Source organism: Podarcis bocagei (assembly GCF_964188305.1).
Source record: "Podarcis bocagei genome assembly, chromosome: 9".
NCBI lineage: Eukaryota > Metazoa > Chordata > Lepidosauria > Squamata > Lacertidae > Podarcis > Podarcis bocagei.
In genome coordinates this window covers 35333678-35353442 of record NC_138134.1, presented here as the reverse complement: position 1 = coordinate 35353442, position 19765 = coordinate 35333678, and the positions used below count along the sequence as shown (strand labels likewise).

The 19765-nt window shown below is 40.9% G+C and overlaps 1 protein-coding gene across 3 annotated transcripts in view; it reads left to right on the top strand.

The window, feature by feature from the left end:
- The window catches only part of TLL1 (tolloid like 1), a 129078-nt gene that overhangs the window by 74178 nt on the left and 35135 nt on the right, over nt 1-19765 (top strand). For 2 of the 3 annotated variants that reach the window (XM_081208769.1, XM_081208771.1), the window contains exons 7-10: nt 4741-4919; nt 6925-7030; nt 8367-8491; nt 13348-13463. In XM_081208769.1, coding sequence (XP_081064895.1) covers nt 4741-4919; nt 6925-7030; nt 8367-8491; nt 13348-13463 — 526 coding nt within the window. Of the gene's footprint in view, nt 1-4740; nt 4920-6924; nt 7044-8366; nt 8492-13347; nt 13464-19765 lie in introns of those variants that run through there. The other variant, XM_081208770.1, reaches the window with a different exon arrangement.

Genomic DNA, 19765 nt, shown 5'->3' with positions numbered 1-19765 from the left:
CAATGATAATTACTTAGAGTAACCTCTTTGACAGAGGAACAGGGGAACTGTGATCCTGTTGTTTCTTCTCAATCTCTCAGTGACTTTCAATACCATTGACCACAGTATCATCTGGACTATCTTTTTGTGTTGGGAGGGGGGCACTCTTTTATAGTGGCTCTACTGCTACTTGTGGGGCCAGGTTCAGTGAGTTGCACTGGCTAACTATGAATCGTAGCCGGCTTAGTTTTACTCAGAGTAGACCCAATGAAATCCACCTGGCCCAGGGCAGGGCCTGACAAGTTTTATAAGGACTGATGCTGCTGCTCAGCAGAGAGGGCTTCTTCTTTTAAATTGCTTTTAAATTGTTTTTTATATCATTTAAAATTCTTTTTTTAGTGTAAGGGCATCTTGTGTGATGTGCCTGGGAGGAAAGGAGCGGGGGAGAGCAGTGGGAGGCCCAGTTACAGTGGTTCTGGGTGGGAGGAGGTATGGTGTGGGAAGAGGGGGAGGCCAGGTAAGGGGCAGCCAGCACAGGCTGTTAGTGCCTGTGCCATGTGCCAGCCCCTCCAGTCTGCAACTGCTGTTGTTGAATGCCAGGTCGGCCCACAATAAAATCTCCCTTATCCACGTTCTGATTATACAGTGATTTTGACAGCAAAGTCTGTGTTTCACAAACGATCTTAAGACTTATTCAAAACAAAGTTAGTTCTGAATTTTCATATGCAGTTCTGCTTTCTGGTTTAAAGTCAAACTGCAAACTGTCATTAACGACATGACTAGCTAGATGATCTCATAAACTGACTTTTGCATTGTGAATGATCTTGCAACTAGAGATGGAAGGTATTTTGAGTCATCGTGCTCATGCAAGGGTGTGTTCAGTTCATATAATGTTAGCCTTCTGCTGTCATTGTATAAGATGCTTTAGACTATCACACCTTTTACAGTCCAGCTGCCTAAATAAACACTAAGCACTTGACCTGGTTCTGTTTCCAAATTCCTCTAATCAGCTTAAAGCCCATCTTTAGGCTTTTAACTCTCAGGAGCATGAAAAAAATATATTACTCAAACAGCAAGTTTAATGTCATCTTTAGAATGTTTTGCGCTCATTCAGACTGTCAATTATTGCACTTTACTTGCCATTATTGATCAGCTAGAATGATTAAATGGAATTAGAGATTCATAGATAGTTAGTGCCTTTAACTACTGTCTGGTGCAATAAAGATTAAAGAAATCAAGATCTGGAAAGTCAGGCTTTTGGCATGGTTTGCAGAGGATTGCTGGGCTATGTGCCAAGCACACCTAGCAGAAGTGCCCACAATAGTGACACAGACCACAGTGTTCTTTTCGAGCATCACTCTTTTGTATTCCTAACCCTTTGACTCAGTACTGTTGTCTTAGTGGTAGTCTAGGCACTTAATTGGATGAATCAGATATGTTCTTGGCAGGCCACGCCAAGCAGTGAGTCCCAATGACCCCGTTGTAGTCTATAGTAAGGCGGTTATTTTAAGACTCTGTTGCTGATAATGGCTGCTTTCTTTTGAAGTACAACCAATTATTGGCATGAAGCACCTAAAATGCACTAAGTGTGATGAGCATTAAGAAACTGCTGTGGACAGATGATTTTGAAAATACAGTGGTACCTCGGGTTACAGACGCTTCAGGTTACAGACTCCGCTAACCCAGAAATAGTGCTTCAGGTTAAGAACTTTACCTCAGGGTGAGAACAGAAATCGTGTGGCAGCGACACGGCGGCAGCGGGAGGCCCCATTAGCTAAAGTGGTACCTCAGGTTAAGAACAGTTTCAGGTTAAGAACGGACCGAATTAAGTTCTTAACCTGAGGTACCACTGTATTCTAATAGTTCTTTTTCAGTAATGTAACTGCATATGTACATAGGTAAGCTGACTTACACTGAGTTAGACCATTGATCTATCCAGCTCAGCATTGGCTACACTAGCTAGAAGCGGCTCTCTATGGTTTCAGGCAACTAGTCTTTCCCAGCCCTGCCCTTACTTGTTTTCTCCTGCCTGGACAGCTCAGTTGGTTAGAGTGTGGTGCTAATAACGCCAAGGTTGCAGGTTAACTAGCTTTTTATGAATTAGGATCTGCAGGGCTATTAGAAGGTAACAAATGTATTCATTGGTGAACTACAGAGAGCAGCAAGCCACTTGTGGGGGAGCAGGTGGGGATATTGGGGCTGAACAGATGGGAAGAAGAGATTATATGTAGCACAGACTTAGAATGATTAACTTTTGTTTTTCAAAAAGGAAAAAAAAATAATTTTCCTAAGATGTGTTGCTTATCACTAAAATACTTTATGCCCCCCCTACTCCAACATGACGTACATGACCTTAAAAAGCAGTGGATTGCTGAAATGGGTCAGAAGCTGATCGTAAGTTACTATCTTCAGAGGATTTAAATCCCCTGTCTTAAACAGAGAGCTCTATTTCACTAACCCATTAGCTTTAAAAGAGTATTGTTTTGCAAAGTGGGTTTTCATAAAGCTTGTTTTTATGCAGACCTATGCCTACTCTGGGCTAAAAATATTCAATTTATACATAAAGGATCCTGCTTGCATAATAAATTATACAAACACATAATATATGTATTTAATTCATTCAAATTAAGCTGTGAGTCAAACTGTATTTTTTCAAAAAAGGTCCATTGACACCAAGAGGACTTTAAATTGACTGAATCATTGTATTTCAGGCAAAATTATATTCTATAGCAGTTTGTAGTGTGGTGGAGGTGAGCTCAGGCAAGGGCATTTCCTAGGCATCTTTCAAAAATCATGTGAACTAGTAGCCTCTTTCAGAACATTATATCCAAAGTGTGATTCTAATGGAATCTTTCTGCCACATAATCCGGCTATCATATTTTTGCTCATGTTCCAAGTTTTATTTCTGTGATGTTTAGGATTAGTTTGCTCCAAGACAATATAGAAGGTTGTCATTCGACATTTCTGTGAGCATTGCCACATCAATATGATTCCCAGTCAGGAGAACCCTGGAGGGAAGAATTTAAGGGAACAATACGTGTGCAGATACTTAAGCGTTGTGATTTTATTGCGGAGGAGATCAGAAGCAAAGAAAACCGGGGAGGCTACAGACCAGCAGCTCAACCACAGTAAGATTGTCCTGTACACTGTAGAGTTCAGAGAATGTGGTATGGGCATTGACTTCCTGGACTTCCTGGACTTCCCAAAGTTATTCCATAGGACTGCTATTCTTAACTGAGTCCAAACTTGAGCAAGCCCTGTGCTTGCAGTTTCCACAACAGATGATGTGGGCCCTTCTCCTTCTTCTTCTTTTTCTTCTTTGGATGAGGGTTCTGAATTGCGTCACTCTCAGCAGGAGGGATCAGTTTTGGATCTGGTAGATCCATGGGCAGCTTTGTTCTGCCTTCCACCAGTTCAAGGCCCTGTGGCTTATGCCACTGGTGGGAACACAATGGTCTGTAGTTTCATAATGGCAACACTTTTCGTGGGGGCCTCTGGAACACCCACAACCAGCAGATGTTGGCAGATGACCACCTCTGCCATATCCTAAACCCCTCCAGCAGCGAAGATCAGGGGATTAGGACTTCTCACCCTTCAACCTCAACATGTATTTGGGGACACATTTCTTAATTTTGTAATATTTATTTGTAGTGTTGCTGTTGTAGCCCATCACCCATTAATGTCTCCCCAACTGCCAGATGAAGTCCATTGCTTTAAAAGTTGTATTCTGCTGAGTCACATTCGTAGCAGATCCACTGAAATCAGTGAATGAGTGAGTCATAAGTCACAAGTCCATTGGATTCAGTGGGTTTACTCTGAGTTGGACTTAATTGGATACAACCCTGCTTATATCCTCCGTGGTAAATAATTGTTTCAGTCTCATTAGTCATGTCTCTGTGCTCCTAAATTGCTTAGAGGTTTTATCAAGTGGTATACAAAATAGAAGTAAAGGGGTGGGAATTGGCTAAATCTACTACCATCCAGAAATCCCAGGGCCTTTATGCTTTTAAAAAAGTTATTTGGCAAAAGGTGCATCTAAGCATCATATATAATACCTGGAAATTCAAGAGGAATTTAAGTTGGTGAATTGGCACAGGAAGAAATGATTAGCCGGTCTCCCAGAGTGCCACAGAGACAAAAAAATTATTCAGGCTACCATCAATGGTAGCTACTATTAAAGCTTTTAAGTGATACCAGAATGTCCTGTCATCATGTCTGGCTTGTGTTAGAACTGACTAGAAAAAATAATAATTAATGGCTTTCTTTTTATAAATATGTTTTATATCACAGTTTGGAATTCTCCACTACTTGAAAGCATATTTAATGATTTTCAAATCACTAGGTTTTAAAAAATATTTAAATGTATCTGCAGCCGCCCCACATTAAACTGATAAAGAATTTGAGGGGGAAGTGACGTTGCACTGTTTTTTACTCAGAAATGCTTTCCTTTGTCAGTCTTTTACTTTTGCTGGTGATGGAATTAATTTTGGCTGACCTCCTCAAGGACCATATGATTTTAAGCATTCTTGCTGTAAAAACAAATGCTTCTTATACCTCCACCCCTATCTCCAAGAAGAAAATTGTACAATTAAATGTTTACTTTTTTATATAAAAAAAGAGAGAGAGCCAAAGTTTAATCTTCTTGACAAACCACAGAAAAACTAATGGTTTTCAGAAGATTAAAATGCAAATTGCAGCACCTTTTTGGCAACGAGCAATATTCACATAAGTTTTCATCCGTGTTCTTCTTCTAAATTACAGGTGCTGTTCTTATGTAGGCCGAAGGGGTAATGGCCCTCAGGCAATTTCTATTGGCAAGAACTGTGATAAATTTGGAATTGTTGTTCATGAGCTGGGACATGTGATAGGATTTTGGCATGAACACACAAGACCAGACAGAGATGATCATGTAACCATCATCAGAGAAAACATCCAGCCAGGTGAGACCATTTTAGTGTGCTTTCTTATATTTTAGTGTGGTGTCTTATATTTTAAAATGCTGCCCCATTTTATTTGCTTGCGGCTCTTGAGGTTCTTGCACATTGATTTAACTGGATAGTGCTAAAACAGCAAAATTCAGCTGTGCTGTTCAGAGTGGGTGTTTATATGAGACATTTGCATTATGCAAGGTAAAGGACCCCTGACAGTTAAGTCCAATCGTGAACAACTCTGGGGTTGCAGCGCTCATCTTGCTTTACTGGCCTAGGGAGCCGACATTTGTCTGCAGACAGCTTTTCCAGGTCATGTGGCTAGCATGACTAAGCCGCTTCTGGCGAAACCAGAGCAGCGCACGGAAACGCCATTTACCTTCCTGCCGGAGCAGTACCTATTTATCTAGTTGCACTTTGATGTGCTTTTGAACTGCTAGGTTGACAGGAGCAGGGACCGAGCAACAGGAGCTCACCCTGTTGTGGGGATTCGAACCGTCGACCTTCTGATCGGCAAGCCCTAGGCTCTGTGGTTTAGACCACAGCACCACCCGCATCCCAACAGCGCCACTTGCGTCCCTATTATGCAAGGGGTACTTTGTGTTAATACAGTGAATACTTAGTAAAAGCAATTGATAGCTTATGCAGTCTCCATAACCTCAAGCTGCCTCCTTGGCAGTTTACCCTTGTTTGAAGAAGCTGTTGTTGTTGTTAATTGGTTATATTGAAGGTATGTGCCCCTAGGCATCTTTGCAGATGATTTATTTCTCTCTAACACTTGAGTGAGTGAACTACATCTTTAAACCCTGTGAGAAACCATTTGAATGTCCTGGGTGCGTAGAGAGAAATGTCTCTATATTTGGAAATGAAGAATAGGAGCAGCTAGTAGAATATGGAAAAGGGCTGGTTGTGAGGAGAAACTATGTGATGGTAGAAATTATGTTCATACATGGTAGTACAAGGCTCCAATGAAGATGATAAAGCCCTTTGAAAATTAAAAATATGCTGTAGATAATAAATAATAATGAGTGTAGGAATGGGTTACAAAATCAGTTCCACATTATGTTAACAGCATCAAAAAACCTTGATTTTTATGTTCCCACAGCAACAGTCAGAGTAGCAAACATGACATTAAGAACATATAATGAATGAGTCAGATAAGGACAGAAAGTAGTCCCAGAATATTTGTCTCCATTTGGCTTTCTTCCTATTCAGCATAGCACGTAGCACAGTAAGATGGGGTTTCTTAGGGCTGTTAAAAGAATAATTTGATTCATGAGGTAAAAAATGATATTTAAGAATGATTGCATTAAGAATGAATCAAAAAGCTGTTGATAGTTGTGCAGAAACGTTTGGCTTCATCAGTATTGAGTTTCTCTGACTGAATGAAGAATGGCTAAGGCGAACTTGCCAGGTTATGAACAGGTGATACCTGAGAGTCTGACATATAAATGTAATATTTGTTCCTGAGGGGCATAGCATCAAACCTTAAAAAACACTATACCACCAGTACTCTGCAATAGTTGTAAGATGTGAAAACTCACCTTTGGATCCCAATGTTGTGGCAGGAATTGGTCAAGGTTGCCCAGAAACACCATTCAGTGCTCCGAACAAATGGATAGAGGAAAAGTTAGGATAGAGGGTAAAAATTAATGTGCCCCTCCTTTCCTGCCTCCCTTTCTCTCTGCCTAATGTGTCCAGTTATAGAGAGGCTGGATGTGCTTCAGGAGATACTAAAATGCATTGTACTGGGCCATAAAAATAAAACATCCTACAAAAGTCCTGAGGTGGTTCCAAAGTCTCAAGATCAGCCCATTCCATCTCAGACCACTTTGGGTTGTCTCGAATTCTGAGGAGGTCTAAATATCTCCAAAGTGGATATATTCACTCATTCATTGTCAGAGGTGAATGCACAGCAGTACTGTATGTAAGTAGAAGGGCTGGGACTTCTGTTTTCTTCTGTTTTTCTCTTTCTTTTTAGGAAAGGCTTACATGAGATCTTGCTTATGAATTATAGGTCAGGAGTACAACTTTTTGAAGATGGAGCCTGGAGAAGTGAATTCTCTGGGGGAGCCATATGATTTTGATAGCATTATGCACTATGCCAGGAACACCTTCTCAAGGTTGGAGTCTCAGGTTATACCTTTTGACTTTTAATTCCATTCTTCTTTGTGTATATATTTTATAGATGTAGTTTTGATTCAGGCAATTGACCAAAGTGGTTTATCATGTTGTAGCTCCTCAAGCTAATAGTTGTGAAAATGGTTCTCTTAGATATGTCTGATTATTTTATAAGTATGTTCTCATAATGATCATTGATAGACTTTTCTTAGACTTGTCTTACAGTAATCCCCACTTTAAAAGAAAAAGAAAAAAAGAAAAATTTTCCCTTGCTCTCAGAGTTTTTTTTGTTCATAGTAGACAATGGGGAACTTCCTGTGCTAGGCTGCTAGATCATAGCCATTACCTTCAACAGGAACAAGTCCTATTTTGTCACTAGGAGGGAGCAAAATAGAATAAGGCTTCTCAGAACACAAGGTCTAAAGGTGCCAAGGTGAAAAAAGGTTATTCCAGGCTGCTATATAAAACATTTTGCCAGTAACAGGAACAATGTGGAATGTTCCCAGCCATTATATATTAGAAATTCTGTTACTCGTGCAGATTAGATCTTTTCTTAATTGTGAGTGACACTAATTTGATCATTTTTAAATTACTGTGATGGAAAATGAAACCTTCAGAAAGCACTCATGGTGCTTGGTAACAGGATGAATCAATCTGACTTTGTTCTTTTATGCATGTCTTTTGAATGTGCCCCCCCCAATAGACAGGCAGGCTTTTTATGTATTGATTTCCCCCCGTAATAAATTCCACTACAGTTCAAAAGATTGCATGTACCGTTGACTATGATTATAAAAGTAAGAGTTTTCTGATAGACCTATGACCCTTTTAAAAGATTGCATTGACAAATAAATGCTTAGAATAAAGTATGCTAGCATGGTGAACAGCACCTGATCAAAGCAGTCTATAAGCATAATCTACCTTGCATATATTCAAGCAGTTGTGGAAATGATTGGGAACAAGAAAATGATTATGGTTCCTCAAAAGCAAAAGCAGCATTTGAAGCAGATTTCATTGTACTAATTATATGAAAACTAACAGTTTAGTGTGGGATATGTTGCTCTTGATACTAATTTAATTTCATTGCACGAGAGCAATTGATGTTCGGAATTGTTGACAGTTTGCTAAGGAACAGGGACTTGAGCAGAACAGTTTACCAAACTGTTGTTGCATGGTTGTCAACAACAAACCAATTTAATCAAGCAAGCCACTCTCGACTTTATTTATTTATTTATTTATTTAAGATCTAATTTGGCCAAGAACATAAGCAAAAGTTAGATTCTGATAGCTTAGTTTGATATGAAACCTGATCGGGTTTCTTTTGTTTTTGAATTTTTTTAGGGGCATGTTTCTGGACACCATCCTTCCTTCCCGTGATGATAATGGAATCCGACCAGCCATTGGTCAGCGCACGAGATTAAGTAAAGGAGATATTGCACAAGCAAGAAAGCTGTACAGATGTCCAGGTACCGCACCATAAAACATATGCCCAATAAAGCATGCTTTCCTGCAGAATTCATGAGCGCTAACGGATAGTTTTGAATAATCCGTTTCTAATCGGTTTTCATTCAGGCAGTTAAGGCATATTTGAAAGCTGAGATAGGAGGCATTTTGAAGTGTGGTAGCTCTGGGACATTAGGCACTAAGGTATGAATGGCCTGGATCTGAATTTACTGACTCATATGGCATTTCTGTGCTTGCCTACTGTAGCTGTTCACTTGCTGGATAAGGAAGTGGGGAAAAACATGATTCATTCTCTCAGTTCTTATTTAAGATATTGTACTTTAAGCCTGGAGCTATGTTTAGATGAATGATGGGTTTGTTTAACATATCTCAGCAGCGGAATCCAGATGCCCTGCAAAACAATTGCACCGAACAGCTCTTTGTGCAGGAATTCTTTATACAGTAACCATCATGCTTGGTCTGGACCTCTTGCTGCAGAGAGTCTTGGTAGTACCTTGGTCACTTGGTCTGAAACTTTATTTCTTTGGCCACTCTCCCCCTCTTGCAGATCAGTTAACTAGCTCCTAGATCAGGCATAGGCAAACTCGGCCTTCCAGATGTTTTGGGACTACAACTCCCATCATCCCTGCCCACGGGTCCTGTTAGCTAGGGATGATGGGAGTTGTAGTCCCAAAACATCTGGAGGGCCGAGTTTGCCTATGCCTGTCCTAGATCCATGAAGCCTTAACAGCATCTTCTCACAATCTCCCCTCCTAAAAATGTGATTGGTCACCATTCACCCTTGTCCATGTGTAACGTCTCTTTCCTGCCCACAGCCCTTGCCTCTACAACACAGAGCATGTGTGATGCTTGTGTGATGCTAATCTCTCACACCTGCTAGTTCTTGTCTGTTTCAGAGGAACCAATTAGAGAGGGAAGGAAGAAGATAAGCATCCCCCAGCTTCAGCTATGTACTGTATTTTTTGCTCTATAAGACTCACTTTTTCCCTCCTAAAAAGTAAGGGGAAATGTGTGTGCGTCTTATGGAGCGAATGCAGGCTGCGCAGCTATCCCAGAAGCCAGAACAGCAAAAGGGATCGCTGCTTTCGCTGTGCAGCGATCCCTCTTGTTGTTCTGGCTTCTGAGATTCAGAATATTTTTTTCTTTTTTTCCTCCTCCAAAAACTAGGTGTGTCTTATGGTCTGGTGTGTCTTAAAAAGCGAAAAATACGGTATCTTTTTTACCCTTCAGGAGCATTTTTTTTTGCACCACTCAGTAGTTCTGATAATTATTGTAAACAATTCACAAGGCATATGTGTGATATAAGCATGCCAAAGAAACAACTCATGGTAGAAGAACTGGCATCTAACCAGGCAATACAGGCAATATAAAGCTGTGTTAAACTTCATAAAGTTTCTTAATCTCTCTCTCTCTCTCTCTCTCTCTCTCTCTCTCTCTCTCTCTCTCTCTCTGTGTGTGTGTGTGTGTGTCTGTATGTATGTAAGTAAGTAAGTAAGTAAGTAATAGGTTTTTGTGGCGTGAAAAATGCTGAAGTTAGTCCTTAGGAATTGTGAATAAGGCACTGTAACCCCCTTCACTATATTTAAAAAGAAATGTAAATTAAAAAATAGCAGAGGGGCTACAGTGCCTTATTCATGTTTTCTAAGGACTAACTTCAGCATAATGAAACCCATTATTAACAGGTTGTAACATATAATTAAAGTTTGTTAACAGCAAGCCATTTTATAAGCTTACAAATAATGTGTACGTTGCAAATTTTGGCAGTACCAAATGAACTGAAATCCTTCGAATTCTCATGTGTTGGAATTTTAACTAATAACATTAGGAACTACAGACCCACTGTAATGAATTTCACCTTTCAGTTAGGACAACCAAAGTGTTGCCTAACCAAAAGCAGAATATGAAATTTGTCAAGGGTAGCATTTAATTTGTGACAAATGGCATCATGGTCTTTTCTGAGCAAGCTATGTTTTAGATCAGTTAGCTACAAATGGCAGGGCTTGTGGGGTGGTGCAGGTCTTCTTGAATTAATCCAATTAATGCCAATAGGACATTTGCACTGGACACTTGGAATAACTGGGGTAAATGCCCTTTTTTTTTGACATGGCTTTAAGCTAAAGAAATGAAGGAAATGCAGGCAAAGGGATAGCTAGTAAAGCCTATAAGAAAAATATTTCCATATGTTAATGCACGCCTGGGTTGGGAAGCTTCCCAGTGCTTTGACAGAAAATCTCAGGCCCTGAAACTTTTCTTTCCCTTCCTGTGCTCCATCAGCTCTGGGGGGCTTGGAGAACCCTAGATCTGTTCCCTGTGGGGGCAGAGGAGAGAGATTGTTCCCTCTGGGAAGCATAAGTGCTTTTGTTGATGGAACAATCTTAATAGTGCTACACGGAATTCCTCCCCCAATATATTAATCTCTACAGTTTAGTGGAGTTACCAACAATCGCGGTGTTAAAAATAAACTGGTGTGGTCATTTGATGTGGTACTGAATACATTACTTAATATGCAGCTATACTTTGATTAGATGCCACGTGATGTGTGCTTTGTGGAGAGACAGAGAGGAAAAGGGTTTAGGCTAAGCCAGGGCTTGTCTTTATTCCTCAACATATACTTTAAGTCCTGTGTTTTCATGTACTGCCTCATTCAACCTTAAATAAGATTTAGCATTATTGAACATTATTGTCTGTCTTTATACAAAATCCTGTGGGTTTCCCCCCTCCCATATGTTTAAAGATTCTGCAAATCATTTATATTTAATTTGACTTTTGATTACACTTGTAATCTTGCCAGCTGGCAGCTCTTACACTGTCATTTACTGTTGATCTGATGTTCAGACAGACAGATTTCTGTTTGTAGCCAATGGCGATTACAGCATAACTCACAAAAACAAATGAGGCAATCCAAGAGTAAGTTAAACATCAGATATGCAAGTTGTCAAAATTTGAAATAGTTAAGTTCCCCAAATCATTTAGATTTTTTAAAAAATCCCCTTGACAGTCAACTATGCTTTGGGTCAAAAAAGTAGCCTGTAACTTTTTTGCTCTTAGTGCATATAAAGCTATCTATAGGAATGGAGTTGTCTACATTAGCCAGCAACCATCTAATTTTGAAATCATCTGACTGATCTTATAGAACATTCTTAAATGAATAGAGGTATCTACAGTCCTCATAAACAAAGACAACCATTAGTTTACCAGTCAGATATACTGCGAGTATAGTTCAAAAAACGAGGCTGAGTAAACACATATCTTACCAGGAGGTGGGGTGAGGAGGTTTATTCACACAGATACCCAGCCCTTTTGTGGTCAGATTTAATTTTAATATACCAGACAGAGGTCTTAAAATTTTTCATAACTTCAAAGTCCATTTTGGCATCTTCAGCAAACATTACATCTTGGTTTTTTATGGTCAGAATTGTCCTGAGGTGACATTACAGGGGAAATTGAATAACTTTACACCAAACAGTAGCAACTTTGTACCCAGCTTTTTCTTGTCTGCAGGTCTAAACTCACAGTTTTGTTAAGTCTTCTTGCATTAGTCAGAGATTTTTCCAGTGCAGAACCCTGAATTTATGAATGTGTGCTTTTAAGGAAGGGAGATCTAAAAAATTGGGGTCGTCTTATACATGGGTAGTTCTGAGTGGGGAAGGGTGATTGGTTGCAGCTTCGAGTAGGAGTTTGTCATCTGTGTTTTTCGGGTGATTGGTGGCTGCAGCGAGGGCTGCGGTTGACTGGCTGTTGTTGCGGCAATTGGGCAGACGATTTTCGGCTTCTGCTACATGTGATATTGGCAGTGTTAGCCAGACGTGGCAATCTCCCCCTATTTTCTTAATTCCGAGTCCCCCAAAATAGTGGGCATCTTATACACGGGGGGGGTGTTATACACGAAAAAATACAGTACGTTCTAAGCAGTGTACCAGATGTACAATGTGGGACACTAGGTAGTGTACAAATGTTGTTGTTACCACCACCAATTCAGCCATCACAGATTGCTACATCATACAACAAAATATGGATAAATGATGATGCTTGTAGTCCTCAATGAGTAGCAGATGGCATTTTAATGTCCTCAAAATGGATGTGACAGAGTATTTTAGCAAAATCTGATCTTACTCTTACTAATGGCAAGGTAACGAGCTTCAAAGAGCTGTCCTTCAGCCCATGCTACCCAATCAACAGGAGAAACAAATAGCTGATTTAAAGTTATAAGGATAAATGGCAGATAAGCTGGAGTGAAAAGTGAATGAACTTTAATGGCATATAAATACTTCAGTTTCTACTGAAATTCACTGGGAAGGGAAAAATTAGTCAGAACCCCGTTCTGCCCTGAAACAGTATGATAGACAGCTAAGTAGGAAATAGAGTAAAAGAATAAGGTATAGCAATAAAATAAATGTCATTGGTTGTTATATTTGCTATGCTTTATTATCAGTATTGTTACAAGAAATTTATGCACATCTTTTAAAAATAATTTCTAGTTTAATATGAATATATCCTTATCTAACATATAAAATACATGAACAATTCTGGTTAGTGTTCAGCATCATGACAATTGTTCCACTTATTTTTCTGTTGTGTGGAAACATAAGGTTGTTGTTACTATTTACTTGCCTGATGGTCAGCAGTGACATTTAAAGGCATGCTGTAATTTTTTAATTTTGATTTAAAGTAAGGGGAAAGGACATGGAAATAATGTTTTGGACAGGACAAAATGTCCTTGTCGGATTGTTTCAAAAATGTTGCTTTGTATAAAGCATCTCCTGCCTCTGCTGTTAATTATTCACAGTAAAGAAGAAACACAATTTCTTTGCACTTTGTCAGGCAACCCTCAGCTGCTATAATATCTAATTTCTTTCAGCGTGTGGAGAAACACTGCAAGAGTCTACAGGCAACTTCTCCTCTCCTGGGTTTCCAAATGGCTACCCTTCGTATACACACTGCATATGGAGAATTTCAGTGACGCCTGGAGAGAAGGTACTTTGCAATTATTCCCAAGGGTTGGCGCTTTGTTCAAACCAAACATTTTTGTTGCTGTTTGTTCATGTTTCTCCTGATCTTGTGGGGGTTTTTATTTTATTTTTAAGCTTCATATTTATTTATTCACTCATTCATGACATTTGTCTAATGCCCCGTAACATGTTGCTCTCTGGGCAGCTTTCCATGAAGTAGGATGAAAACAATTTAAAAATAAAAGATAAAACCATGAAACCAAAGGCAACGAAAATGCTGCAAATCTCGCAGCCCAACTCAGCCCAGTCCTACACAGATATAACCACAAAGTGAAAATGCTTTGGTTTAAAACTCCGCTTTAATGAGTGTGTGGTTTTAAGAGTGGTTAATGAGACAAAGCCTTTGAACTGTACATTAGTCAATTTATTCAACTTTGGCTTTAGTTAGCAGTTCAGATCCATTTTTGTCTGAAGCCCCATCTGAGTGCCTGGTCCTAATCTTCTGGGCTTTCATACTGGGAAAGCCCATCCAAATTGGTTCCTGGGGTGGCGGTTTTAACATCTCATGGAATGAGAGATAACCACGAGGATATTCTGGCTGTTCCTTCTATTCAGTCTAACAGGGGCAGGGAATCTTTTTCGGATTGAGAGCTGCACTCCCTCACAGTTATCCTGTGGTGGTGGTGGAGAGAGTGCATGATGGCAGTGGGTGGGGCTAGACAAGGGCGGAGGAAGGGGGTGCAGTTGGGGCGGACTGATCCGGGTGTCACCACTGAGGTGGTGACAAAATGCCAGGCGGCACTCACTGTATTAGGGCCTGCAGCACGCCCGAGTCATGCGTCTCTCCTGGGAGTGACATGGTGGCTTGGGCACCTGCCCAAACAGTCCACCCACTGCCTTCCCCTCAGCTGTAGGGCAGCTGAGTGGGAGGAGACAGGCAGACTCCTCAGAGGTCCCACAGAGCGTCCTGCCCCTGCCTGCCCCACCCCAGGCACTCCGCCCCAGGCACCCAATCGACTCGTTCTGCCACTGGGGCTAGAGGCAAAAGAGCATGGAGCAATGGATGCAGTTCTTACCTTTGTATAGTAGGCTACATTTTACTAGGAAAAGCCAGAGGTTTCCCTCATGTGTGCACTCTGTCCAGGCAAGCTCAAGGATTTATTTCTGTTCAAGGACACATTCCAAGTAAAAAAAGTACTTGAGGGCATGGAGCAGGGTCATAAGGCAATCCTGCAAGTAAACGAGTCCCAAGGCCTGATAAGAAATCAGCAGCCAGTGCAGATCTCTGAGCTGAAGTGTATGCTGGCAGGGTAGTGTGTCTGTCATCAACTATGCTGCAGCATCCTGCACTAAGTGCAGCTTCGCAAGTGCAATGGAAGCCCCACATAGAGTTGCACTGCAGCAACCCACTCTTGAAGTCATCAATATACAGTATATTCTGTAATTTGTTAAACAGAATAAAATAGCCTGCCTGCATATGGTATGTTTGCTTTTAGGATATTTCTTATTAATCACAAAACTCTTTTATTTTTTTTAAAAAATACGTTGTTGGTCCTAAAGATGCAAAACAGCCTTTGAAAAGCATGACTGTATGACATGCTTAACACTACTAAACCATAAAACAAATATTATGTGTTCTGCACTATCCACAGCTTTCAAATATTGAGATCCGAGCTCTCATGGAGATGCAAAACACTGCGAGTTAATTTTTCGAAGGTTGTGTACTTCTCTTTGAAAGTATAGTAATTGCAAAATGGCATAGCTGTCTTCACTGTCATTTTTATATAAATAATTTGCTTTACTTTAAATTTTCTCAGTTTTTCTAAGTACGGTTTTGTTAAAATGGTTCTGAATATATATTATGTTTCATTTTCCCTTTCCATAATGTATTGTGTGCTTTCCTGTTCCAGCAGTGAAAATGTGTGATTCATTATTCTGCATGAGACAGCAGTGCTACTACTGAATTTGCTTACGTTACCATTAATTTCTCAGTTGTGCTGACAAATGTTCATTGATTGTTTATCTCTGGAGACTTGCAGCAATCCTGTCCTCTTGAACTGTTGATCTGCCTTGTCTCCAGTTCTTCTTCTGTGTCTGCTGAGTTGCAAAATTGAAGTTAAATGGTTTTTCGTAAACCACAATTAATGTAATTTTGCCATAAGAAAAATAGAACATTTGTAACTGAAGATTTCAGTATATTGTGCCCATTACACTACATCTTCATTTATTTCTCTTTTTGGAGTGACCACATTACTTTGCCAGCTTGCCTTATGTCATAAATGTCACAAATAGTGCTTCAGTGAACTTGTCTGACTTTTACAATCTCAGAGCGGCATAGTACAATAAGCTTGCAACTTACACGCATTTAACTTATACGCATTCAGCTTTACGTGCTGCACATTTTTTTAAAAAGGGGGGTGGTGGAAAGGGGATGGGTGTCCAGGAAATAAGACTATCCTACTCACCATTGCACCCAGTGTTTTGACTATACTGTATGCAATTTTGACTTTAGGTGTGATCCCTGGAATGTAAGCCTTGCATTAGTTGCGGGCTTGCTGTAGTTTGAAATAAGTCTTGAAATATAACAAATATGAACGCTATAATGCGTTTCCTTCAGTTGAAGTAATTTAGGCTACTATGTATTGGTGCTTGCATTTAAAGGAAGCGAAGTCAGTATTGCTGATTTAGGAACACCAGAATATAGGTTCTGAAATAATTAGTTCTACACTCAAAGACTGAAGCCTGGCACATAAGCCATCATTGCATATTTCCTGCTTACAATAAAAATAAGTATGACTCAGAATTTCTACAGCTTTATGTTCACGAGAGGATTAAACTATCATTTTCCAAATATATCAGTTTTTAGTGAAAGTGATGACACAGCCCAACAAAATGCTCAGCATGCTAAAATCTATTGATTCCAATGGGCCTGAACATGCTTAACTCCCTGTTGGATTGTGGCAGAGGCTGACAATTCTGCTCACAGCTGACTACTTAAATCCTACTTATTTCAGCTAAATAAATGGGCTGAACTGGATCGCAGCCCACTTATTACCTTCAACATTTGGATTCTAGGCCTAGATAAAAGGTCTTGGGAGTAAAGCACATGAATATCAATGGTCTACACATGAACAAAATTGTGTGTGTGTGTGTGGGGAGATTAGGAAAAGATGCCCACTGAGACACAGTTGTAGCCGCAGGCACCTAAACTGTTGGGCTTGAGGAACACATTGCTAAAAACATGACCAACAGAAACTTCTCAGTAGCAGAAAACTTGTCTTGTCATCCCTTGGATGACAAGGGAGTCAAGGGAATGTTAAAAGGAGGATAAGGATATTGCAGAGAAGCTGAATGAAGCAGGGAACTTGATTCCCTCAAACTCCCTCAGCAAGAGAGCAATAGTGTAGTAACTGGCTCTCAGTGGAACTTTTTTTCCCTACAGTTTTGTTTAGGTAACTGTTACAAACCCATGATGCATATTTTGTGACCATTTCGAATGTATATAAGCTTATTTCCATTGTTGCAAGGGTTTCCAGTCTAAAATTAAAATGTTTGCAAAAGTTCGATACAATGCTACTTAATTGAGTTCTGTGTGTATATCTGAAGTGCAGTCAGAAACCAGTTAATGATATTTTAGGCTCCTTGTCTACATAGCAGTGTTATATTTCCCCGTTACAACTTGAGGAAAGGATAGATTCTCACACAGATACAGAAAACACGTACAGCTGGCAAAGTAGCTGCCGAAGGAGAGTATACAGTTGCAGTATGAAATTGGATTTACTGCACAGTAGCAAATGGTTCTTTTACAGCAAATGTTCAAAATCTGATCTGTCCAGTGTTAAAGCAAAGCTACTCTAGCCAAACTACTGGCAAAGCTTATTTGACTGTGCTGCTTTAGGCTGTGGTCAGTTGAAGCAGCAGTTCCTGAATCATTCGTTCGGTTAATGTCATGTGTTTTCAGAAGTGTTTGCTATTTAAAATTCTCCTCTAATTTGTAATGGGAAGCTTCTATTGCTTCCTAATGTTTCAAGGCTCCCCCACCTGCTCGAAATGATTCAGATTGGATTCATTACATTCAGTGGCGTAGTGTGGGGGTGCCAGGGGTGCCGGCCGCACCGGGCGCAACATTTGGGGGGGCGCGTTTGGCCGGCCCTCCTCGAGGAAGCAGGAACCCCACTGTCCTCAGACCTCCTCCGAAGCCTGGCGGTGGGGCGGAGAGACCTTCTCCCCGCGCCAGCCTTCGGATGGCTGTCCTGAAGACTTGTGGTGGGAGCAGTGGCATAGCGTGGGGGGTGCAGGGGGGCCTGCTGCACCTGGCGCAACATCTGGGGAGGCGCGGAAGAGACTCGAGTGCTAAAATCCACGGGTTAGGGGGCGCAAATTACTTGCCTTGCCCCGGGTGCTGAGAACCCACGCTACGCCACTGATTACATTCAGTTCATCTGGCATCACAAAACATATTTGCCAATCATTGACATATTATTTATCAAAATTTGAACATATGCAAAATAGCTGCTTCTTCTTTTTACCGCACAAGGCATTTCAAAGGTTGTCTTCTGTGCTGATTGCTGTGTAATTCTTACACCAGATGCTCAATGTAAATTCATTTTTCCCCCATTGGTTAAAGGTGGTAAGTAAGTAGCAGCTGCTGTTACGTCTGCCTATTGAAGTGGCCCGACATATGCTGTCAGGACATAGTAGGGATGTACCTCTATAAATGAGTACATAGTATGTGAATTCTGTGGTAAAGTGAAATGTTCTTGTGCCAACTGCTATTTTAGCAGTTCTGGTGTCACTGTCTAAAAATATGTGTTATTAATGGATGCAATCTGTTATGTTCATCATGACTAACAAGATGAAAGATCCAGCTTCTCATTACTGCGCCGGGGGGGGGGGGTCTTAGTCAAGAAATTAACAGTTCCTTCCTCTGCAGAGATGTCACTGTAGGGACAGTGCAGGATAAGGCTGTCTCGCAGACTGCTATATCCTGCATTTCAGATCACATACTCCATCTGACTCTATTTCTTCCATAACAAAGGCTTCTCCTCTAATTTCAAATGCTCCGTAAAGTTTAAGTTTAAGCCCATGGGTCAGATTGTAACTAATGAGATGGTATATTCTGCACCTCTCTAGCCGCTATAATTGGAGGTGGAATAAATCCACATGATATCTATAGTTCTCTCCACCTTCACAAATCTGGTACACAGTCATGTTTAAAGCTTGTATTCCAATGTTTAGCAAAAGTTTTAAAATTCAGGATCCTCATTATAAATTTACTGTCATCGTGTCGGCTCCTTCAATAAATTAATTATAGGTTGCACAGGTGAGCTTATAGAGATTCTTGAGCACAGCAAGTGGAACAATAAGGAAATTTTAGACTAGGGCTCACCAACCTTTTTGAACCCGAGGGCAGATTTACAAACTGGAGAAACTGTCCCCACACCATGACCTGGTCTATGTTTCTTTCAAATCTAATTTCAGTGGGAGGAGGGGCAGGGGGACCCCCAGGTTGCTAGCAAAGGTCTCTGTGGCCACATTTGTGCCCACAAGCAACCTCTGTTGTAGGCCCTGGACTCAATGAACTTACCAGGAGAAGTGGATTTCAGATAGCCACGTACTATAATTTCAGTTGTGGACACACAATTAGCTTTTCTTTTGAGCCCCACACCCCTGCCTGCTACCACCACTCCCATCCTTTTACAAATGTGTCTACATTATTTATATGCTATGGCAAATGAACACACACAAAAACTGTTCACTCTAGGTAAAGGTACCCCTGCCCAAAGGCCAGTCGTGTCTGACTCTAGGGTTGTGCGCCCATCTCACTTAAGAGGCCGGGGGCCAGCGCTGTCCGGAGACACTTCCGGGTCATGTGGCCAGTGTGACGAAGCTGCTCTGATGAGCCAGCACCAGCGCAGCACACGGAAACGCCGTTTACCTTCCCGCTAGAAAGCGGTACCTATTTATCTACTTGCACTTTTAGGGGTGCTTTCGAACTGCTAGGTGGGCAGGAGCTGAGACCGCAGACGGGAGCTCACCCCACCGCAGGGATTTGAACTGCCGACCATGCAATCAGCAAGTCCTAGGCGCTGAGGATTTACCCACAGCGCCACCTGCGTCCCCTCGTTCACTCTAGGCATAGACAGTTTCACATTTAAAGCTCCTTTAAATCATATTGCCATCATGATTACAGGAATAAAAGCGACTGTTTCTGTAGCCCTGAATCTAAACGCATTTGCAGGGAGATAAGCACAGTTTCATTGCTGAAAAGGAGGAGGAGGAGGAGTTTGGATTTGATATCCCGCTTTATCACTACCCGAAGGAGTC